The sequence below is a fragment of the Orcinus orca genome, chromosome 6 (genome assembly GCF_937001465.1).
Source record: "Orcinus orca chromosome 6, mOrcOrc1.1, whole genome shotgun sequence".
Lineage (NCBI taxonomy): Eukaryota > Metazoa > Chordata > Mammalia > Artiodactyla > Delphinidae > Orcinus > Orcinus orca.
Window position 1 is genome coordinate 84,268,221 of NC_064564.1, and position 24,620 is coordinate 84,292,840.

Consider the following 24,620-nt stretch of genomic DNA (forward strand, 5'->3'; position numbering starts at 1 on the left):
ACAGGCTCAAGGTGCACAGGCTTCAGTAGTTGTGGCTCGTGGGCTGTAGAGCGCAGGCTCAGCAGTTGTGGCGCACCGGCTTAGTTGCTCTGCGGCACATGGGATCTTCCCGAACCAGGGCTCAAACCCGTGTCCCCTGCACTGGCAGGCAGATTCTCAACCACTGCGCCACCAGGGAAGTCCTGAATTCTCCTATTTTAGAAGAATTGCTTTTCAATCGATTTTCCTGTTTCATCGAGGTATAAAATTATTAGTATATAAGTTATCAATAATAATAAAATTATTCCCCACTTTCTTCTATTTTCACTCTATATTCTTTCTGTTCTCTAATTCAATGGTTGGTATTTCCAGAACAGTGTTAAAGTGTAATGGGTTTGATCTACTGATTCATCATTAAGCATGTTGCAGACTTTTAAAATTAGAGACATTTTAATTTTGTTAAAGAACACACCTGTTCCTATTTTATTAGAAGTTTTATAAAACTCAGAATTAAATTTGTTAAACTTTAAAAAATAACTTCAGGGGAACTATTGAAATGGTTATTTTTTCCTCCTTTGACCTGTGAATGTGATGAATTATCCCAGTAGGTATCCTTAAATTTTTCCACCTTTACGCTTTAAAAGTAAATCCACTTGGACATTGGTTTATCCACTTGGACATTATTTTAATGTATTGCTGAATTCTATTATATATGTATAATACCTATAATATATGTATATACACAGACACATACATTTGTGAGATGGGTCTCTGGTTTTCTCAGTTGTACTTTCTTTGTCACGTTTTTCATGTTTCAGTATCATTGTTATGCTGGCTTGGTTAAAGGAATCTGGAAGATATCTTTCTCACTGTATGCTCTGAAATAATTTAAACAGTATTAAAACCTTTTATTTAATAGCATTCACCTGTGAAACTCCCTGGGCCTAGAACATGTTCAGGTGGTCAATCTTTGACAATTTCTCAATTTCTACTTAGATAGTTGGTGTTTTAAGATTGTCTAAATCTTAAATGGTTAATTGGGTAATTTATATTTTCTTAGAATATAATTTTTCCCCAGATTCTCACATTTATTTCTGAGAGTAGAGCAAAAATATGCTTTTACAGTGTTTAATTTTCTTGGCTACAGTGGCATGCATCATAATTGAGTTGGGTGGTCCATCTGGATTGGGGGACCCCTGGGGGGTGGAGATGAAGGGCAGGCTGAACAGGTGGAGCCCGCCTCCCTCCTCTGTCTCCCCCAGCCCTGCCCTGCTTCCGCCAAAGCAGATCCACTTTATATTTGAAGTTTCAGCTTAAAGATTTCATTGGGGATTTGGTCACTAAAATAAAAGCCTGAAAAAGCACAGATCCAGAACTGTAAAGTTGCAATAATACATTTGTTTGAATAAGTATAATAATGTGATAGTATTCCTGTCCCCCAAAGAATTTATCCATTCTAGTCATTTTCATTTGGGGGATTTTAGGAATGAGTTCCTATATTGTATGATATCATATCAATACTTTTTCAGAAAGACTGATGACCTAAGTCAGTGAAAAATTTCCTCCGTTTGGTTGTCTCTTCTTGTTCCTGTTAATGCATCTTGTTCTTTTTGAAAGCGTCGGCTAGAAGAAAGGTGACTGACATTGAAAGGCAAGAAATGTGAAGTTGGAGTAGGGTTAGACATTGTTCCTAGAGAAAACAATTTATGTGATTTCTAATTTAATAATTACATCAGGATCATGTAGTTTGTAATATAAAAGGATACAGCTGCCATTAGAGGAAAAGAAAGTAGAGGACAGCCTACTAAGAAGGTAGACTTGTTCTCGGTGTTTCTCAACGTCAGTCTGATCTCAGTTACCCCGGGGAAATAGAGTTAGCTTAGCAGTGTTATTATTCCCAAGGTATTTTCAGAAATATCACATCCTTTCAATTGCCGGAATAAACGAGATGATGCTGTAGACACAGTTTGGTACCTCCAGTTGGGTAATGTTGGGTGATTTTGGCAGAGGAGGAAGAGCTGGGGCTGTTTGGGCTGGAGGGGAATATCCTCGGGAAGAACTATCTTCATATGTCAGAGGGAAAGGGATTAGGTGCATTTCATGTGGAGACACAAAGCTGAATTAGGATGGGAAGGTAGAGGCTACAGGAGGATATATTTTCGTATAATTCAAGGAAGAATTTGCTAGTAGGGCTGAATGAAACAGCTAGAATCTGGAAGGATTGAATTCTTCGTCACTGGAAGTGTCCAAGAAGATGCTGGATGACTGGCATCAGGGATATTGGAGAGGAACTCCATGCATCATGTAGCTCTGGTTGAACAAGAAGACCTCTGAAGCCTCATCTAAGGATGATGTTGCACGGCTCCACAAGTGTCTGAAGTTTGCCTAAATGGCCACTAGATGTCACTCTTGTATGTTTGCAATAGCAAGATTTTTTCTTTTTAATAGGTTTATTTTTTATTTATTTATTTTTGGCGGCATTGGGTCTTCATTGCTGCTCTTCATTGCTGCATTGGGTCTTCAAAGCTGCGGACTTTCTCTAGTTGCGGCAAGCTGGGGTTCCTCTTTGTTGCAGTGTGCGGGCTTCTCATTGCAGTGGCTTCTCTTGTTGCAAGCGTAGGCTCTAGGCGCACTGGCTTCAGTAGTTGTGGCATGTGGGCTCAGTAGTTGTGGCTCACAGGCTCTGGAGCACAGGCTCAGTAGTTGTGGTGCACGGTCTTAGTTGCTCCACGGCATGTGGGATCTTCCCAGACCAGGGCTTGAACCCGTGTCCCCTGCATTGGCAGGCAGATTCTTAACCACTGCACCACCAGGGAAGTCCTTTTTTTTTTTTTTTTTTTTTTTTTTTTGCTGTTGCAAAGTAGAAATCAGAAACATGACTGATTAACATAAGACAGTGAAATTTTATTAACAAAATGTGCATCCCTGTCTTATACAATTCATTTTTAATAAATATAAGAAAACGTAAATATCACTTGAAGCAAAAGTTTCCAAGATCTACTATGTTCTCAAAATTGGATTCCTTTTCTAAATTCTCTTTTAGTTTTCCAGTATTCTCAGAATTTAATATAACTTGCCATAAAACTGCTTCTGTTCATCCACTGCCATCTCAAATGTCTCATCCATCTTTTGTATCTATTGTTCTAGATAGGAACTATATCTTGCTCTCTTCCACATGGCACATTAGCACTGTGCAGCACTCATAATAATACTTCTAGCAATATCTTACATTTCTATGTTGCTTACTATTTACAGAGGACTTATTTATAGTGTCTTATCTAATCCACATAAAATAAAGTGGTTAAGTTTTTAAAATATGAAGAAATAAGCTGAGAGATGTTAAGCAACCTGCCCAAGGTCATAAGTAAGAAAATGCTTCCCAGTTTTATTGTGCTAAACTATGGAGGCTCAGGAAATGCTACAGACTTTATGTCTCTTGGACATTTGCAGTGTACATTAGTATATTAAAGGCTCTGAGAATTCCTGGCAACTTTAACCCCCCACCCCAAAGTCTTCAAACATATTTAGCCACTATCTATTTCTTTCTTTATCTATCTACCTGTCATCTATTTTTTTTTTCAGAATGTGAGTTATTATGTAACAGAATACTAACTTTTCTATTGGGAATTGCTGTTAAGTGATAAATGTCAAATTCAAACCCTCTACTCCTTCTTCAATTTAATTTGATTGACTAGCAGTGTTTCAAAATGTGCAGTGCATCAAGAAAAATATAGCCTCAATTTTCTCATAGATAAAAAAGAAATTTATTTAATCAAAATAGGTTATTCTCACCCAGAGTCTTTCAATGTGGCAAATTTTGTCTCTTCTGAGCATTTCAGGCAAACTCAATCTAATATACAGCAGTCCAAGATGAAAATGTCCACTTCCTCCTTGTTCCTCTGACTCTCCCTGTGATTCCAACAGGGGTGGCAAAGCTGCTGTGAGAGCCATCTTATGTCTCTGAACTAACTCTGCAGTTTAGGCACAACACGGGCCATTAGGCTTGCTCTAATGGTCCCTGTCTCCTTGGTTTTAACATGTTTTCAGAATGTCTTCATCATTCAATTAGAGGATTTATTGTCTGACATCTGTTGAATGTCAGACATGTAGCCAAAACTCAGGAAATACACTCTGAAAAGTTAAACATTCCCTGAAAATGGACTTAAGGGCAAGAGATCATTCCAGTTAAGTTGACTTGGCTTTAGAATGGCAGCTGTAATGATTGAAGTCCTGTCTTCCATGGGGGTGAGAACCACAGAAGACTCCTCCTACAACACTGACTGAAGGATTTCTGACTCACCAGTTTCCTCACAGCGGCCTTCACATCCTTGTTCCTCAGGCTGTAGATGATGGGGTTGAGCATGGGGGTTACCACCCCATAGAAGAGGGAGATGAGCTTGTCTGAAAGATCCTCTTTGTCTACCCCCAGGAGGGGGTCCTTAGACATGGGCTTCCCATACATGAAAAATAAGGTCCCATAGAATATTATCACCACAGTGAGGTGGGCAGAGCAGGTGGAGAAGGCCTTTTTCCTCCCCTCAGCTGAGGGGATCCTCAGGATGGTAGCAATGATGAAGACATAAGAGGCAGAGATGAACAGAACTGGGACGCCCCAGGAAGATCACATTGGTCACCCCTATACCGATCACATTGATGGAGATGTCGGCACAGGCCAACTTCAGGACAGCCAAGATCTCACAGGTGAAGTGGTTGATGATGTTGTCCCCACAGAGGGCCAACTGAATTGCCAAGGATGTGTGTACCAGAGAAGCAACACCACCAATAGCCCAGAAGCTGGCAGCCATGGGCACATAGGCAGCCTTGCTCATGACCCCAGGGTATCTAAGGGGGTTGCATATGGCCACGTAGCGATCAAACGCCATCATGCTCAGGAGCACACACTCTGTCCCTGCCATGGCAAAGGAGAGGAACATCTGCACGGCACAGGTGGAGAAAGAGATGGTTTCCTGGGGGGCCAGGAAGCCATCCAGGACCAGAGAGACTGAGGAGGTTGTGTAGCAGATGTCCAGGAAGGAGAGGTTCCTCAGGAAGAAGTACATGGGCTTGTGTAGGCGGGAGTCCAGGATGGTCACCAGGATGAGGACCTCGTTGCCCAGCAGGGTCACCAGGTACATGAGCAGGATGAGCACAAAGAATGTTTCCTCCAGCCTTGGGTGGGCTGAGAGGCCCAGGAGAATGAACCCCACCAGGGGGGAGGTCTGATTAGCTTTTTCCATGTGATATCCCCTCTGTCATCAGCAAATTACAAAAGTAGCATATCAGGCTTTCTTGAAAAGAGTCCCAGGCATCTGGTATGTGGTCATTACTGCTGTGTAATAGGAGAGCATATGTGTGTTAGAGAAAAACAACTGAAAGAGACAGCAGGGTGTCCTCAGCTCTTACATGAGAGAAGGTCAGAGTTGGAGCAGAGCTTACAACGGGCCAGCATTGGGCGAGGGCCTCAAGTAGTCTAGGTGTGTGAGGGGTGTTTCCGAAGTTGCTACATCCTCTCATTGTCCATAAAAGCAACTGAGACCTCGAGAGGGAAGTGACCTGTCTGAGCCTTCTAAGTTGGTGACAGAGATAGGATTTGACCCCAGCGGACCTGATCCCCAGTCAAGGAGAGATTTTCCTCCGCATTATGACTAGTGGCTGGAAAATCCTATGAATGATTTCTCTTTAATGTAAATGTATAGACATTTCATTTAATCTGAGTTTTCTTAGATTCTCAGGGAGGAAAATCCCCAAGCTGATCCAATTCTTAGAACCAGTAAATTTTAAAGCCTCTTTAAATTTTGACTACAAAACTTGTATAAAATGTCAATCCACTTCCAGACAGAGACAAGCCCAGGTAAAGACTCAACCACACGGAGGATGACTTCTCCAGTCTGCCTACCATAAATGACACAAACTTGACGTTGTCAGCATTGGAATCTGCCTAGTTTAATACAGATTGATAGCAATATATGGGGAGCTTCCTATATGGGGAGGAACTTTATGAAGTCAACACAAGGATTGATTGGAGTGATTGAACACACACTCTGGGCTGACAACTGTGCAGCTTACTAACCAGTTAACTCAGTGATCAATAACCATATAGACTACACGTACCAGATAGTAGGCTGTACAGCATTAATTTCTAAACTCATCTCCCTGGAATATTGGTGAACTTCTTAGCCAGAGTTAACTAAGAAATGTTTTTCCTTTGTCCTTTTATGCTATATTTTATTCTTGTGTAATATTCTGGCTTTCTGACCCCATCCTTGGGTTCCGTACAAGCAACTAGCTTATAGGGAGACCTATATGCCTTTGTGTAGAGGATTTCTAGTCTCTTAGTTGCAATAGCTCAGACTCTAAATTCAGAATCCTCATTGATAATATTTCTCTAGCTCCTTTTTTTTTTTTTTAAAGAAGATGTTGGGGGTAGGGGTTTATTAATTAATTAATTAATTTTTGCCGTGTTGCGTCTTCGTTTCTGTGCAAGGGCTTTCTCTAGTTGTGGCAAGCGGGGGCCACTCTTCATTGCGGTGTGCGGGCCTCTCACTATCGCGGCCTCTCTTGTTGCGGAGCACAGGCTCCAGACACGCAGGCTCAGTAGTTGTGGCTCACGGGCCTAGTTGCTCAGCGGCATGTGGGATCCTCCCAGATCAGGGCTCGAACCCATGTCCCCTGCATTAGCAGGCAGATTCTCAACCACTGCGCCACCAGGGAAGCCCTCTAGCTCCTTCTTAATTGCAGCGGGTGTGTGTGTAGGAGTGGGGGTGTGGTGGAAGATGAGTGGTAAACATTAAGGAGCATCTACTCTGTGCCACACTGTTTGAAACACCCCAAGAAGAAGATACTGTCATTCAAGGTTTATAGATGAAGTAACCAAAGCTCAGAGGAGTGGAAGATTTTCTCTCTGGGGTTGAATGACAGATTGGGGTTGAATGATTTTCGCTCTGGGGTTGGATTGCAGGCTCCAATTCTGAGTTCTTTCCACCAAATAGTTGCCTTGATGTCTTAGTGCACAGATTTTTGAAAGCTCCTGTCTCTCCAATACCAGCTCTATATATTCTCTGATCCCTCTCTTTGTTCAGCATGCCTTTGCTTCACTCATGGTGGAAGAGTTTATGTCAGATATGTTGTCAGGCGGTTCAGCTCCTGCCCGGAATTGAATCCAGTGTTTCTCAACCTCAGCACTATTGACATTTGGGGCTGGATAATTCTTTGTTGTGAGGGGCTGTCCTGTGCATTGTAGGATGTTTAGCAGTAGCATCCCTGGCCTCCACCCACCAGTTGCTAGTAGCACCTACTCCCTGAGTTGTAACAGCTAAAAATGTCTCCAGACATTGCTAAATGTTTCTGGGAGGAGAGGGGTGTGCAGAGTTGCACCGGCAGAGAGCCATTGACCTAATCCAGGAGACGCTCCCCCATTATGCAATCACGGGTTTCATTGTATTTCCTGTGCAAGCCTATTACCGTCCCCCCGAGTCCCTCAGCACATGAGGCTGTTTCTGTTTGCTCGAGGCAGGTCCACTCTGTGTGCCCCGCCATGAACTTCTGCCCCAACTTATCCCACATTCCTCCCAGTGTCTCTCCCAGCTCTTCCAGGAAATGAAAAGTAAACATTATGGTCAGTGTCACAAACAAAATTTGATAGTGACAAGGACATGCTGTGCTGGCAGAAGCCAAGGAAAGTGGCTTCTGTTAGAGAAGCCGTCGTGTCCACTCCCAGCAGACAAATCTGTGCACACAGAAAGTCCTGCCCATGAACGATGCGGTGTGGGCGTGAGTGATACACAGGATTTGACCTTCGTGAGAGCTGCATCCATGGAAATCTTAGTGCCTGTCACATGGGAGATGCTGAATAAAAGTTGATTCAATCGGGATGAACTGAACAGCTAGGAAGACCTTGCACACCGAGACTGGAGCTGTGGGACCCGCCCCTGCCCATGACATGGGTATTCTCTGTGGCTTGAGCAAGTCCCTTCTCCTCCTGAGGTCTCAGTTTCCCCATGTGCATCCTGAGAAGGCTGAATCAGGTGCTTCCCTGGGCATCCCAACTCTGTTGTGGACTATCCCATGCTGGGAGCAGTCTTTGGTAAAGGTGGCTGCCCACTCCTTTGGGTGTGGTGTGTGCGTGTGTGTGTGTGTGTGTGTGTGTAGGGGAGATAAAGTAGGGCTGTGTCAGGCTTTGGAGGGGACTCAGGATGGAAGAAAAGAAAGAGCTCTGACTCATACAGCCCAGTGAGAGGAGGGAGATGAGGCCAGCCGGGAGAGCAGGGAGAGGAATGGAAGCTTTCACCTTTGTGGGGCTGTACGTGCAGGTGTGGCTCCTTGGCTTGTCCCGAGGACCTGGCCTGGCTAGTGGTCCCACCTCTACCTGTCTCTGGAGCCAGCAGGTAGCTGAGGAGTGGAGGTAGCTCAGTGTAGTCAAAAAGCCCCTTACACGTTCATACAGCCTTTCTGAGGAGCTGTTTGCCTAGAAAAAGTAAAAACCTGAAAAACCTGCATACCCATCACCTTAGCAATTCCACCTCTAGGAAATAATTCTACAGAATCAATGAGAGTAGAGGGCCAATGTCTCACAGTAAAGGCTTTTACGTAGCAATATTTGCAAGTGAAAATAGGAAACAAAATAACTGTCCATCAAGAAATGCCCAAGTAGGGCTTCCCCGGTGGCGCAGTGGTTGAGAGTCCGCCTGCCAATGCAGGGGACACGGGTTCGTGCCCCGGTCTGGGAAGATCCCACATGCCGCGGAGCGGCTGGGCCCGTGAGCCATGGCCGCTGAGCCTGCGCGTCCGGAGCCCGTGCTCCGCAACGGGAGAGGCCACAACAGTGAGAGGCCCACGTACTGCCAAAAAAAAAAAAAAAAAAGAAATGCCTAAGTAAATTATGCCACTTCATATAATGGAACATAACTTATATATATATATATATATATATATATTTAATATATAATTAAAGTTATATTTGTGATTTTTTACACCAGAATATTATTCCACTATAATGGTAAATGAAAAGGGAGAATACAAAATTTTACACACTGTTATGATCTCAATTAGGTAAATGATATGTGTGGATTAAAGTTACTGGAAGGAAATTATAGCAAAATCAGTAGGGGAGGGATTCCTCTTTGTACCTCTTCAGTATTACCCCATTTTCTATTAATACAGTGGGCACAAGTTACTTGGTATTCAGGGGGAAAAAATCTTAGCAATTATGAAAGGAAAGTGAGAAAAACAGAAAGAACTAGCCATAGACTGGAAACCAGTTGGACCAGGCTTGGGTCTGCTGACCCGCTGACCCTCTGACCCTGAGGAAGACCATTCTTCTGAGAAATCTCTGCAGGAGGGGGATGACAGGAATCCTATGGGCCTCCCTCCCTGGGTTCCTGTGAGGAGGGAGCAGCAAGGGCAGGGCAGGGGCTTGGAAAGTGGTGAGCCCTGGAGAGCAGGATGGACTGCCTAGCACTGCCTCTCAGCTGCTCCTCCCTGCTCCAGCATCAGCTGCGGGAAGGTTTCTCAGAGCAGAGGCAGGGGAGTGGAAAGTACATCTTTGGGAAATGCTCTGCAGAAGGCATGGCCAACCACCTCTGTCCCCGTCACAGCCCAGCTCTCCCCACCTGTGTCCTGCTTGTGGCCGCCTCTCTGAGTCTCCTGATCCCAGACACAATTCTCAACTCCTCACTGCACCCCAGGACCAGACCCTATATGCCAGGGAAAGACCCAGACACTCCCCTGCCTGACTTCCTTTACCTCTGAGACCCTCTTTCTTCTTTTTCCCCCTGAATCCTTGTGGGAACTTTAGCCTCTGGTGGGTGTTTCTCTCACGTCCTTCCTCCCAGCTGTGTTGGCTGAGCCCTGGGTATTTCAGTTACAGACTCTTCCTGTACAGGACCTGTCATCCTTGTCTGAGGCTGAGGAATCCCAAGGGTCCATTTTCCCCAGCAGTGAAGGGAGTCCTGAAGCTGTAGCCGTGGACTCCTACAAGGACACTGCTAGTCCCAGAAGCAATTTAAACTTTGGAATGTCGAGTGTGCACAGGGTGCTGGGGCTCAGCATACCTGGGGACTCCAGCGTACTCAGGGGCTCCACATCCCCGCCGTCCGTTGCAGTTAGAGGCAGTGACTGGGATATGGCCAACTGGAGATGGAGAGGCGGGCACAGCAGATGCCAGCTTCCTCCTGAGCCTTCCCCAGGGTCTCAGAGAAGCCAGTGCTCGCTTTAGGGGCCAAGCACCTTGTCCGCAAGGTGAAGGCCTAGACACCCAGGATGGGGAGGCAGACAGATATCTAACAGTAGCAGCGACTGCAGAATTAACTACGTTCATTGAGCTCCCCCATGTGCCCGTCACTGTGACAAACATTTTACACACATTATGTAAATACAGTAAAATCCAGCAATGCACGTATGTTAAGTATCTACTTCCAGTCTTCCCTGGGAGGTTGTATTTATTATCGCCCTATTTTTTTATTTGAGGGAACAGACTTTAAAAAGTTAAGCGATTTACCAAAGACCACATCTTGTGAACAGCAGAGCTGGGATTTCAATCTCAGTACATCTAATTCTCTTTATGATTATTGATATCACCATCATCATCATCATCATCATCATCATGATTATCATCACTGTTATTTAGTAGGTATTACTTGTACTTGGAACAAAATTTATAAGGTATAGGAGGTATAATAAAATTAAGCCTCTGTCTCCAGTCACCCAGTTCTTCTCCCTCGAGGCAAACAATATTAGCAATTTCTTGTATGCTTTTTCTTCAGTGGTGTTCTATGCATATTGTTAAGTAAGAAAGGCAAGATAGTAAGACATTGTGTATTTGTGCTAAATTTGTCTCCAAAATAAAGTTAGCACAAATACATACTGTCTTGCTTTTCCTCACTTAGCATATACCTTGGAGATATATACCTTGAAGAAAACATATGTAGTACTGCTTCATTCTTTTAAATGTCTGCATATATTCCATTGTAAATATAGATAATCATTTAATTAACCAGTCTGATATTGAAGGACATTTACATTTTTCAGTCCTTTCCAGTCTTATGCTATTACAATCAGTGCTACAACAAACATCCTTGCATATTTATAATTTAGCACATGTGGTAAAAATATATGTTTTATGTACATTTGTAATTTTTATGGATATTGCCAAATTTACAAGGTCTTATCAGTATATGAGAATGTCTGTTTTCTCATACGCTGTCAACATAATATGTTGGTCTTGAGACTTTTTGGTCTTTGCCAAACTGATAGTTGAGAAGTGACATCTCATTGCAGTATTTAAAACTTTTGGTATTTAAAATAATTAAAAAATGTGAAATATAGCACATATATGTAAATGCATATGAAAGTATATAAAACACATATTTTAAATTTAAAGAATAATAAAGCAATTGCCACCTAATTTAAGGAGTAGAACATTGCCACATTGCCAGCACCTTGAAATCTTCCTGGGTATTCCTTCCCACTCCCAGCCCTCTCTCTCTCTCTCTCTCTCCTCCCAGAGATAATCACACTCGTTACTTTTGTTATGATCATTTCCTTGCTTTTCTTGAATTTTATCACCCATGGATACATCTTTAAACAATGTAGTTTAGGTTTTCCTCTTTCTGAACTCTAAAAATCAAATCACTTGTAGGTGTTCTTTTTGACTTGTTTCTTCATTCAATATTATGTTTGCGAGATTCATTCATATTTATAAGTGTAGATAAATTCATTACTTTGTATTGCTACATTCCATTCTATGACCGTAGCACAGCTTATTTATACGTTCTATTTTGATGGATAATTGGGTTGCTTCCCAACTGAATGCTGCTATAAATATTTTATACTTTTCTCCTGGTACACATATGTCTTCCCAATTGTCCTAGTTGTGTTTATAGCCCATCCTTTCTCCACCAGTCTGCAGTACCATCTCTGTCGTATATCAAGTCTCCCAACATAAATGGATCTGCTTCTGGGATCTCTACTCTTTTCCATTGGTTCGTCTATTCCTGTGTCAATGCTGCACCGCCCTAATAAATATTGCTTTATTGTATGTTTTGATTTCTTGTAGGGTAAACCCCTTTATTCCCCCCCTCCAGTACTTCTAATACCTCATGCCTGTTCTTGGTCTTTTGTTCTTTCATATAAATTATTGAACCAGCTTCTTAAATTCTGGGGATTAAAATTTGGGATTACACTGAATATATAGAGATCAATTTGGGGAGAATTAACATCTCTATAATACTGAATTTTCCTACCCATGAATGAGAAGTATTTCTCTCTTTAATATCATTCAAAACATTTTATAATTTATAATTGTATGCATAAAAGTCTTGGAGCTGTTTTACTAGATTTACCCCTGTATGGTGGTATTTATATCTTAATATATAAATATCTATATTTATATTTCTCGATATCTTTAAAAATATTTCATAATCTGCTGCTGGAATATAGAAATGCAATTGGGTTTTTTTTAACATTGATTTTGTCTAGGAACCTTGCTAAACTCTCTTTTAAATACTTATATCTCTAAATTATTTTAGATTTCCTATATAGTAGGTAATAATATCTGTGAATGATGACAGTTTCTTTTTCTTCCTTCAAAAACGTTAGACTTGCAGTCTTTTTTTCTTGTCCTGCCTCCCTGGCTGGGGCTTCCAGTTCAGTGCTGAAAGTTTTTATCATGAATGAGTGTTGTTTTTTCAAAAGCTTCTTCTGTTTCACTTGGTATAATCATGTGATTTTATTCCTATTTAGCCTGTAAATATGGTAGATGCATTGACTGATCTTTGAATATTGAACCAGCCTTGTATTCCTGGGAGGAGGGGATCCTCCTTACTGCTGGGTGGGGAGTGGGAATTTCAGCTCCCTGCTAGGGCTCTGCTGATTCCCTTCTGCCTGGCAGAGGCAGGAGTGCCTAGTACTACTCCCACGACCTCCACTGACACTGTGGGAAGGGGTGGCCTCATTAGCACAGGCACAAGTCCTGACCCTTCTTTAGGCCCCCTCTGATACCACCCAAGTGGGAAGGAGAAGGAGCTTCCCATGTGGTCTCCACTGACACTGTGGGTTGGGGTGGGGACTTGTTACTGCCCAGCAGATATAAACATCCCACCTCCCTATCCAGCCTCCTCTGATACCACATTGACAGGGTAGCGGTTGGGTTGCCTTGTCATAGCCTGGTAAGAATGGAAGTCTAGGCTGTCTGCTCAACCTTTGCTGGTGGGGTAAGGGTGTTGTTTTTTTTTTTCCTGAGGTGTCTGGCTGGAGTAGAGTGGTTATTGTCAAGACATTGAATTTTTTTAAATTAATTAATTTTTGGCTGTGTTAGGTCTTGGTTGCTGCGCGTGGGCTTTCTCTAGTTGCGGCGAGTGGCGAGCAGGGGCTACTCTTTGTTGCGGTGCACGGGCTGTAGGCGCGAGGGCTTCAGTAGTTGTGGTGCATGGGCTCAGTAGTTGTGGTGCACGGGCTTAGTTGCTCTGAGGCATGTGGGATCTTCCCGGACCAGGCCTCGAACCCGTGTCCCCTGCATTGGCAGGCGGATTCTTAACCACTGAGCCACCAGGGAAGTCCCAGGACATGGAGTTTTATCAAACACTTTCTACATCTATTGAGATGATCATTTGGTTTTTCTTCTTTAATTTATTAATGTGGTAAAATTTTAATGTTCACCCTATCCATGCTTTTTTGGGATGAATGCAACTTTCTCACAGTGTATTATCTTCTAAGTATATTACTATATTTGTTTTATTGATTTTTTGTATTTTAGCATTTTGGCATCAATGTTCAGGGGGAGTGCAGGCCTGAAAAGAGTTTATTCCTTCTGTTTTATTTGAAAAAGAGCCTGGAATTTGACCAAGACTAGTTTGCAGTTTTTTGTATCTCAATTGGGAATTATCTACCATGTAAGATAAATATAGGATTGCAGTTGGAGTATGCAGTGGTCAGCAAGAGAGGGTGACTTTGTAAAGATGCTTTTGCTTTGGGCTTTGTAATTGTCAGGACTTTGTAAGTTTCTAGATAGAAAACTTACTCCAACCAGCATAATCCCAATACAAACTTTAATGCTCATACAACTGAGAAGTTCAAGGGTGGATTCAGTCTCAGGCACAGCTGGAATTAGGGACTCACCGTGTCATTAGGACTCTCTGTCTCTTCATATGGTTCTTATCTCTACTTGTCTTTTCCTGGCTTCATTTTTAGCAGACTTTCTCACGTGCTAGGGAAGAGAGCTGTCAGCAGCCTAATCCACATTTTTCTATTTGAGTCTCCAGATGAGAACTGAGCCCTGGCCAACACCTTAGACTGCAGCCTTGCAGAGGACTTGCTTGAATTCCTAACTCACAGAAATGGCAGGATTATAAATGTGTATTGTCTGAAGCTACTAAGTGGTGATCTGCTATGCAGCATAGAAAGCTAATACAGGACCCCTTTCTTCTTGCTCCAGTTGAAATATGCTGGGGAATGGTTCTGATTAGTTTGACCTAGGTCATATGCTTTCCCTTAGACTGATCGCTGTGGCCAAGCGTTGGTGTAGTACAATTGGCAGCCCCACTAGAATCACATGATAAGAGTGAGAGGGCAGTTTCCTCCCCAAACAATAGATGCACAGTGAAGATGTAAGTGACCTCTGTGACGGCATCAGTAGGAACTCCAACAATACTGTGATTTACATGTGCTTCTAGCAGAGGTCGTAAATTGCAACCCATAGCCAAAAATGGTTGAGGAACAAATTTTGTTTGGTCCTCATAATACTTATACTGTTGAAGAATTATGGGAAGCACTCAACTCTGCAAACACCAGAGATAAATGTGGAGCCTGCAGCAAAGGGAGCAGCTCTTTGCATTCCCTCCCCACCCCCTTTCTGCATTCCTGCCTGGCAGCAGTTGGCTGGAGCTGAGGAGGAAGAGGCAGTTAGCTCCTGCTTTCCCACCTGGTCCTTCCACCAGGACCTGGTCCTGGTCCTTTCCCACCTGGTCGTGTCCACAGGGGACACGTTCCCCGTCCGGCATCTGAAATGCTCTGATTCCTTAAATGCTCTGATTCCTTAAATGCAGTTTGGGTGATTATGTTCTAGACACGTTGTCTGTGATCATCTGTGATGTTTGATTAGGTCGTATTTTGTGATAACCTTCATTAGATACTATACTCTCTTGAAGATTTTAAGGATCATCCTATATTGAGAGAAATGGTCACCAGTAGTAATCAGGTAGAAATTAATTTGCACGTACGCAGAGCTCTGAAAGACTCCATTTGTCAGTGGTCTGGTTTAAACTCTTTGGTTATCTTCAAAACAAGGGCTGGAGTAGAGACTGGTTTTCTTTGCTTCTGAGAACCTTTGATGAGTGAGCCTTTGTGTTTGCCTCCAAGCCCAGGGCTTGGACCTTTTCCCAACAAATAGGATGGACCTGCTCTAGGGATGGGAAAATGGATGGAGCATGGGTCATCCCAACCTGTTAGAAAGGGGGAAAAAGGCTTTGAATGAGGGTACTTGGAGGATACTCTAGACTGCCCTGAAGTTTACATTCAGGGCTTTTCCTCCCTCCAAAATGAAAACATCTTTTTTTTTTTTTTTTTGCGGTACGCGGGCCTCTCACTGTTGTGGCCTCTCCTGCCCTGGAACACAGGCTCCGGATGAGCAGGCCCAGCGGCCATGGCTCACGGGCCCAGCCGCTCCGCGGCATGTGGGATCCTCCCGGACCGGGGCATGAACCCGTGTCCCCTGTATCGGCAGGCGGACTCTCAACCACTGCACCACCAGGGAAGCCCGAAACATCTTTTTAAAATATCTTCTGTTAATGCATGACCATTGTAAATATATGATGTACTCAAACTCCTTTATGTATTTTCCCTAGGTGTTTTAAAGTTGTGACTGGTGTGAATTATATACAACCCCCCTACTGTACTTTCTTACTAGTTGTAGTAGTTTTGCACTTGATTAAACTTTTTTCCTCAGTAAACAACATCTGTTTACTTACTGAATAGTTTTCTTCTTTTCTATATTTTGTTCCTTATTTGTTTTTCTGATCTGGTTTAATTAGCTAGAATGATGCAGACATCGAGAGCAGAGGTCCTAATCCAGACATGCATCGTAGGCATGTCGTTGGTATTCTGCCGTCAAGTATGCTGTTTGCTGTTGTTCTTCACGAAGGATGGTTTCTTCTATTCAAGTCCACTACTTTAAAAAGTCAGAAATAGATGCTAGATTTTACCAAATGACTTCTCAACATTTGTGGATGGGATTACTTTTTCTTATTTAATCTGTTAACAAAATGGTTGCAGTAATTGATCTCCTAATGTTCCTAATGTTAGAAACCTTGAAATTCCTAAAAAAAAAACCCACTGGGTAATGTGTATTATTTGTTTACTGTACAATGATTTAAATCTACTTAGGTTCAATAAATGAGTTTTTTCATTTGATGAACTTTCTTTGTTCTTTCATAATCCTCGGATTCTTTCAAAGAAAGAATTCTAATACTTGTCTACTGGTATTGACTCGTAAATTTTCAACAAGCATGTTAAGACTTTTGTTGCATTTCAGTATCAATGCAATGGATTATATTTATAAGAATCCCTTCCCACCATATCCTTTGTAAGATGAAGCCTTCAGTGGCCTTTGCTTCTCTTTCTCCATTTCCCAGCTTGATGAAGTCATCTAGAATTGTAACTGGAGCTCCATCATTGCTTTCTTGTTACTGTTTACCTCGACATGATTGCTACTAATTCCTTCATAGATTTGTCTTTGCAAATTTGGTATAAGAATTGACTAAACTTCATTGGTCTTATGCATTTCATCATTCTCCACTGTCTCTTCTATGGCATATCCATCACATCCTTTCATTTATTTATTTTTAACTGTTTGTTGGGAGAATGTTCTAAATAAATTTTTTTTCAGGAAGGGATTGCAGGGGTATGTGCTTTCTGTGTTTACACATGACAGCAAGTGTCTTTTTAACCCTCGTATCTGTGCAATGATGAGGGGTATGTAGAACTCGGGACTCACAGCCCATTTCCCTCACAACTTAGTAAACCTTGTTCCACTGATGTCTACATTTAGGGCTGCAGAACAGCTGGCCAATGGCAGTCAGATTCTCATTCCTTCTTAGGAAATATGCTTTTCTTCTGTGTAAAAGTCTATAGAACTATTTTGGTATATATAGGCATCAAAAGTTATCCTTGAATAGTTATCCTAGGTAGGTGTGTCTTTTGCTACAATTCTTATCTGGTGATTGATGAACATTTTATGAACAAAATATCTAAAACTTCTATTCAGTGAAATGTGTTTTTTTCTCTTTAGTTATTATTTGTCTTTTGTCTGCTCTGTTTTCTCTTCATGTTTTCATGATGGATCCCCCTGGTCTATCTCCCATGCCTCTCATCTTTTCTCAAATAACTTAAATCTCTTTGTTTTTCTCTGTGAAGTCTAGGAGAGGAATTTAAGTTATTTTTAATTTTAAAGTTCATTTTAAAAAATTGTGCCATCTACTTTTAAATACTTTCTACTGAATTTTCTTTGATCCAGTAAGTGGAATCTTTCCCCTAAGAAAAAGTTCTTATTTCCCAGTTATCTTTTCTCCTAGCTTCTTTTTTTATAGACTTCTCTTGTTTTATTGATTCACTACCCTCTTGAATTCTGCTGAGAAAACCACTGAGAATTTTCTTTAATGCTTTCACCATCTTCCTGCAATGACTCTGTTTCAGCAAAGGCTGATCGTTTCGATTGTTAGTTTCCTCTCTATTGGATTAAAAATTGATATCAACTGTCAGAGGTTTTCTATTCTACTCATTCTTTAACTAGATGTCTAGATTAATTACTCTAGGGAGCTGCCTTGGAATTCCTCACCAGTCATGTAGGTGATTCTTAGATGTCTCCTCCTCCCTCTGAGCATCACCTCCTCTCCCTCTGACTACTGTGTGGCTTTGGGGTTTCTTAGGTAGAAAAGCAAGCGATGGTCACCCCCTGGCTGCACACTCGGTCAAGCCAGGTCAGGTGGTTAATAGAATTCATTTGATTCTCCTCGGTACCTCTCAGTTTTGACATTACTCTGATGACCCTTGGAGGCCAAGGATATCTAGGGAAAGAAGCCAGGGATGAATAACATTTTCAAAAAAGGGAAAAGAAAAAAGGCCTGAACCTTTGACCTTTGCATCAGTTTCGCCACACCTTGCTCTCCTCTCTGCTCCAAAGATATAAATGATTTTCTGGTGGGGGACTTGGTTAAGAACAAGAGAAAGGTTAATTTTGAAGACACAGGAAGAGAATGATTCAAGAAACAGTTTTAATAATTTAAATGACAATAAGGAGAAAGAGGCAATGAGGATAAGGATAAAAATATTACTGTTATTTAATAATGGAGTAGGAAGAGTTGACATAGGTCACATAAAAATAAGAACCCTTTCATATATGTTCAAAGGGCGAGCCAAGGAGTAATTGAATTATGGCCCTACAGACTTGAGCTTTTCATGAGTTAAACAATAAATCTTGAAGGGTTACTTTTCCTTGTTATCAATTTGTTTACTATGCATCACAGATATAGAGAACTGTAAGGCTTGATCAACACAAATATACTTTTGTAGAATCGCCTATAGAATGAGGGGAAAATTCATATTAAATGCTTTCTGTTCACACAAAGCTCTTGGGTGTAATGAGATTCCGTGTAATTAGATTTACCTACGTAAACTTGCATGAAGTTAGCCCTTCATCTTATCCTCCGAGACCCTCAGGTAAGAGAAACCAGGGAACAGGAACCATCAGGACCCCTCCAGCATCACTGGGTGAAGCGTTTCCGAGTTACCAGGTTCCTCACAGCGGCCTTCGCCTCCTTATTCCTCAGGCTGTAGATGATGGGGTTGAGCAAGGGGGTCACCACTCCATAGAAGAGGGAGGTGAGCTTGTCTGCAAGGTCCTGTTTGTCTGCCTCCCAGGGGGTCCTTGGATTTAGGCTTCCCATACATGAAGAGGATGGTCCTATAGAAGATGACTACAGCTGTTTGGTGGGCAGAGCAGGTGCAGAAGGTCTTTTTCCTCCTCTCAGCTGAGGGGATCTTCAAAATGGTAGCGATGATGAACACGTAGGAGAAAAAGATGAACAGAACTGGGATGCCCAGGAAGATCACATTGGCCACAACCATACTGATTATATTGATGGAGATGTCAGCACAGGCCAACTTCAGGACAGCCAGGATCTCACAGGTGAAGTTGTTGATGACATTGTCCCCACAGAAGGGTAGTTGCATTGCTAGGGATGTCTGCATCATGACAGTGGTGCTTCCAGCTGCCCAGGAGCTGGCAGCCATGGGTGCATAGGCAGCCTTGCTCATGACCTCAGGGGACCTCAGGGGGTTGCAGATGGCCATATGGCGATCAAACGCCATCATGCCCAGAAGCACACACTCCGTGGCCCCCATGGCAAAGGAGAGGAACATCTGCACAGCACATGCTGAGAAGGGGATGGTTTTCCTGGGGGTCAGGAAGCTGTCAAGGATGAGGGGGACTGAGGAGGTTGTGTAGCAGATGTCCAGGAAGGAGAGGTTCCTCAGGAAGAAGTACATGGGCTTGTGTAGGCAGGAGTCCAGGATGGTCACCAGGATGAGGACCCCGTTGCCCAGCAGGATCACCAGGTACATGGACAGGATGAGCACAAAGAACGTTTTCTCCAGCCTTGGGTGGGCTGAGAGGCCCAGGAGAATGAACTCTGTCACAGAGGCTGTCTGGTTGGTACTTTCCATGGTCTGTCTCGTCTTTCAACTAAATAAAATACTCAGTGATCCAAACTCAACATCCTTTGTCTCATGTAGATCCAGGGCATCTGGTCTGGAGTTCCAGTCTGGCTGAGTGATTGAAAAACCATTGTGAAAGTCCACAGTCTCTATTTGTTTCCAAGAAAAAGGAGAAATAAAATTAGAAATTACTTTGGGGTCATAGAATATCAAATTTACAGTGTTTAAAGTGAAGATTCTGATTATTTAATGCATTCAATCAGAGACAAGATACATAACATATTCATTTTAGTGGTTCTGTGTCCTATATGGCAGTTCATCTCATTAAACTTGGCCAGAAAAGTGACTTTAAGTTTGCTCTGCGTTCTCCCACTTTGTGCTAGGTACTAGGGAAATCATTAGTTGTGAATACTCACTCTGTTTCTCCAGATCATTTTCACAGAAAACATACTCCTGTTGTTCCCAAGATCTCTTTTCTCATGAGCAATGCTAGCTCCAGGGCTTTCCATTCATCTGTCTGTCCAGCCACCTGTCTTGTCCGTTTGTGCATCCATCCCTCCATCCCTCCATCCCTCCATCCATCCATCCCTCCATCAATCTATTTGTCTGTGTCTGAATATCCATCCATCCATCCATCAAAACACTTGTTGATCACCCAGTGTATGGGTGTGAGAATTCCCATGAGGAACAGGGGTGACCCATGGCCCAGGCTTAAATGGGCACACAACCTGTCAGGGAGGGGAAGCAGAAGGATTCAGGAGAGGCCAGAACATCCAAAAGGACATGCATGTTGATAGAACAGGGGTCATGAAATGCTTCTTAAGTGATGTAGAATCTAGCTGGGCTTTTAAGGACAAAAGGACACTGGACATGGAGAGATACCTTGGGGAGGTCTCCAAGGTAATTTTGTGATCTGGAAATGCTGATATGTTCCTAATAGTTTGAATCTGATGTTTTATGAAGATAGACAGAGGACTGTCTCCAAAAATCCACAGTGGGTCACAGCTTCTGGAAATCTAGTTCTCTTAGATAACTAAAAGCAGTGCTTTTTTCTTTTTTTTCGGTCTTGAATATATTTGACATAAAACATGTAAATTTAAGGTGTACAATGTGTTACTTTGATACATTTACATATTGTAATATGATTGCTGTTGTGATATTTATTACATAATTATGGTACAATATTGCTGTCTATATTCACTGAACTGTGCATTAGATCACTGGGTTATTTACTACTTGTCACAAGTTTGTACTCTTAAACAACATCTATATTATGTTATGTTATTTTATTTTTTTGTTATCATTCCCTCTTGGTGAATGTCCACACAGGAATCAGTAGACATTAATAGTCCTTGAATATTTTGGCTAAGCTTCTAGGTATGTTACACAGAATTATATCATGATTATGCTTCCCCAAATAATCTAGTCCAACTCTGTCTCCCATTGTAGATCTTTTTCTGCACCACAGTGATGCATGGCTTTTCAGTTTCAGCTTGATTTCCTCTAATGATGAAGAGCCCACTACATTCCCAAACGACCTACTCCATATTTGCAGAGCTCTAGAGTATTAGAAAATTCTTTTTCACGAGAGAGAGGCATGGACATATATACACTACCAAACGTAAAGTAGATAGCTAGTGGGAAGCAGCCGCATGGCACAGGGATATCGGCTCCATGCTTTGTGACCGCCTGGAGGGGTGGGATAGGGAGGGTGGGAGGGAGGGAGACGCAAGAGGGAAGAGATATGGGAACATATGTATATGTATAACTGATTCACTTTGTTATAAAGCAGAAACTAACACACCATTGTAAAGCAATTATACCCTAATTAAAAAAAAAAAAGCACAAGAGGGCTTCCCTGGTGGCGCAGTGGTTGAGAGTCCGCCTGCCGTTGCAGGGGACCACGGGTTCATGCCCCGGTCCAGGAAGATCCCACATGCCGCAGAGCGGCTGGGCCCGTGAGCCATGGCCGCTGAGCCTGCGCATCAGGAGCCTGTGCTCCGCAACGGGAGAGGCCACAACGGTGAGAGGCCCGGGTACCGCCAAAAAAAAAAAAAAAACCCACAAGAGTTCTCATATCACATTCTTGCCAGCGTTTGGCGTTGTCAGTCTAAAATTTTACCCACTCTGGTGATGTGTAGTTGTATCTCATTGTGGTTTTCATCTGCATCATTTTCCTGATAACAAGTAACCTTGAGCACTTTTTCATGATCATTGATCATTCCTGTGTCTTTCTTTGTGAATTATCTGTTGAAACATTTTGTCCATTATTATAGTTTTCTGTTGTTTTTTTAAAAAAATATTGAGTTGTAGGAAGTTCTTATATATTTTAGATACAAGTCCTTTGTCAGATATGTGTACTGTGAATATTCTACCAGTTTGTGCCTTGCATGTTCATTTTCTTGATAGTGTCTTCTGCTGAGCAGATGTTTTAAATTTTGATGAACTCTATCATTAAAACATTTTTTTGGTTATTACTTTCCATATCCTCTCTAAGAAAATTTTGCCTACCCCCCAATCACAAAGATGTTTTTCTATGTTCTATAATAAAAGCTTTATAGTTTCTTTCAGCTTTTATGTTTAGGTCTATGGTCCATAGCGAATTAATTTTTGACTTTTTTTTGTCTAGTTCTATCAATTACTGAGAAGAGGATATGAAAATCTCCAATTCTGACTGTGGCTCTATTTCTCCCTTTAAATATGTCTGTTTTTCATTCATATTATTTTGAGGCTTGGTTACTAGGTGAATATACATTCATGATTTTATGTCTTCCTGATTATTTGACACCTTATCCTTATGAAATGTCCCTCTTTATTCTGGTAATATGCTTTGTCTTCAAATCTACTTTATCTGATACTAATATAACTCTCCAGCTGTTTGCTTGATATATTTTTCCATCCTTTTACCTTCAACCTGTATGTGTCTTTATTTTTTAAATGCTTCTTTTAGACAGAATACAGTTGAGACTTGCTTTTTTACCCAGTCTGACAGTCTCTGTATTTTAATTAGTAAGTTTGATCCATTTCTCTTTAATGTAATCACTGAATAGTTGGGTTTAGTTTACTATTTGTTGTTGTTTTCTATTGATCACATCTACTTTTTGTTCATCTGTTCCTATTTTCCTCCAGTCTCTTAGGTTAATTGAATAATTCTTAGAACTAATTCCATTTTAATTTATGTATTGGCTTTTTAGCTGTAGCTCTTCGCCTTATTTTTCTAGTGGTTGCTCTAGGGATTACTATGTACATCTGAATATTTTAGCTGTCTCAAAATTCTTGCTCAAACAAGGATACAGATATCAATTAGGCAAATGAATGAATCAGCCCCAGTGCCAGACTAATTCTACCAGAATATCCTAGGTACTTGCTACTCAAAGTGTGATCTAACACCAGCAACATCACTTGAGATCTTGTTAGAACTGCAGAATCTCCAGTCCCATTCCAGATTTACTGAACTGTAATCTGCATTTTCACAAAATTCTCAGGCGATTTATATGCATGTTAAAGTTTGAGAAGTAGTTTTCAATAATTAATTGAAATTCTAGAATTATACAGAGCAAATTTTAGACACATTAGAATCCCAACTTTGCAGTGTCCATCACGTCTTGGAATTCACCACACCATGCTCTTCTTGGGTCAACTTGGGTAGTCTTGTTTGCTCCACAGTTGTGAGCACTACTTCTAAACCAACCACAATCCCACAGCTGCCTTTTGTTGTACTATTAGTTTGTACAGATTCTTGGCTTCCTGCATTATTCTGAAACCTGATGCTCACACCTAGCCCCCTCAAAGTGGAAAATGCACAATGCCTTTTCTCCATGCAATGCCACATTCTTGTGTGTGTGTGTGTGTGTGTGTGTGTGTGTGTGTGTGTGTGAAATGCTGTCGTCTTTCTACCTCTACAGCTGTGTTCTTCTTGAAATGGAATAACTTCTGGGCTGAAATGGTGGCTCTCTTGAAAATCAGACAACCTGCTTCTGAAGCTCTGTGATATGGTCCTATTGTTAAAAACAGTGGTCATTGTTTGGGTTTCCTAGGTAATAGACTCTAAGGGATTCAGCATATGAATTTTGGTGGGACACAAAAATTCAGCCCATAATAGCCCTCCTGTTGTAAAAGCAGCCCTATCTCCTCCTCTTGAGCAGGATCAGTTATATGCCACTAGGATAGTGACTCCTTTCCTTGCCTGCTGGTCTCTTGACATAAATGTTCAACATGACTGGGGATAGCCATAGTTTAAAGTTAGCAGATATAACAGAATAGAAAGTCCAGTGCTCACTTCAGCAGCACATATACAAAAATTGGAACTATACAGAGAAGATTAGCATGGCCCCGTGCAAGGATGACACACAAATTCATGAAGCATTCCATGTTTTTTTTTTTTTTTTGGATGATATGATCCCATTTTTGTTAAAAAAAAAAAAAAACCACCACACAGGTGGGAAAATGCATAATATATAAATGAGAAAAGGCTTAAATGGTAAATGCCAAATTGGGTATGAGTACTGGGAGTTTCTACATCTTTGTAGTGTTTGATTTGTTTGTTTGTTCATTTTACAATGAATACATATTACTTTTTTCACTTAAGCATTTATTCCATCCTTCCCTCAGACAGAGAGGGATCTTTCTTGTTTTCTTTTTTTTAAAGTAATATATGTATATATAATTTATTTATTTTTGGCTACGTTGGGTCTTTGTTGCTGCGCACAGGCTTTCTCTGGTTGCAGCAAGCAGGGACTACTCTTCATTGCGGTGCATGGACTTCTCATTGGGGTAGCTTCTCTTGTTGCGGAGCATGGGCTCTAGGCGCGTGGGCTTCAGTACTTGTGGCACAAGGGCTCAGTAGTTGTGGCTCACAGGCTCTAGAGGGCAGGCTCAGTAGTTGTGGCTCACAGGCTCTAGAGGGCAGGCTCAGTAGTTGTGGTGCACGGGCTTAGTTG

The 24,620-nt window shown here is 41.9% G+C and overlaps 2 protein-coding genes and 1 non-coding gene across 3 annotated transcripts; 1 reads left to right on the forward strand and 2 right to left on the reverse strand.

The window, feature by feature from the left end:
- Positions 1–3,771: 3,771 nt before the first annotated feature.
- LOC101280653 (olfactory receptor 2S2) lies at positions 3,772–5,586 on the reverse strand. Its single transcript, XM_049710839.1, is given in 2 exon segments — positions 3,772–4,591; positions 4,593–5,586. Coding segments are annotated over 2 exon segments (1,035 nt in total). The 5' UTR covers positions 5,217–5,586; the 3' UTR covers positions 3,772–4,180.
- Positions 5,587–18,728: 13,142 nt separating this feature from the next.
- Positions 18,729–19,689, reverse strand: LOC101274429 (olfactory receptor 13C7-like). Its single transcript, XM_033431255.2, is given in 2 exon segments — positions 18,729–18,878; positions 18,880–19,689. Coding segments are annotated over 2 exon segments (960 nt in total).
- Positions 19,690–23,951: 4,262 nt separating this feature from the next.
- Positions 23,952–24,057, forward strand: LOC117201939 (U6 spliceosomal RNA). The gene has a single exon (XR_004484083.1). It is a non-coding gene; the product is annotated as a U6 spliceosomal RNA (small nuclear RNA).
- Positions 24,058–24,620: the final 563 nt, after the last annotated feature.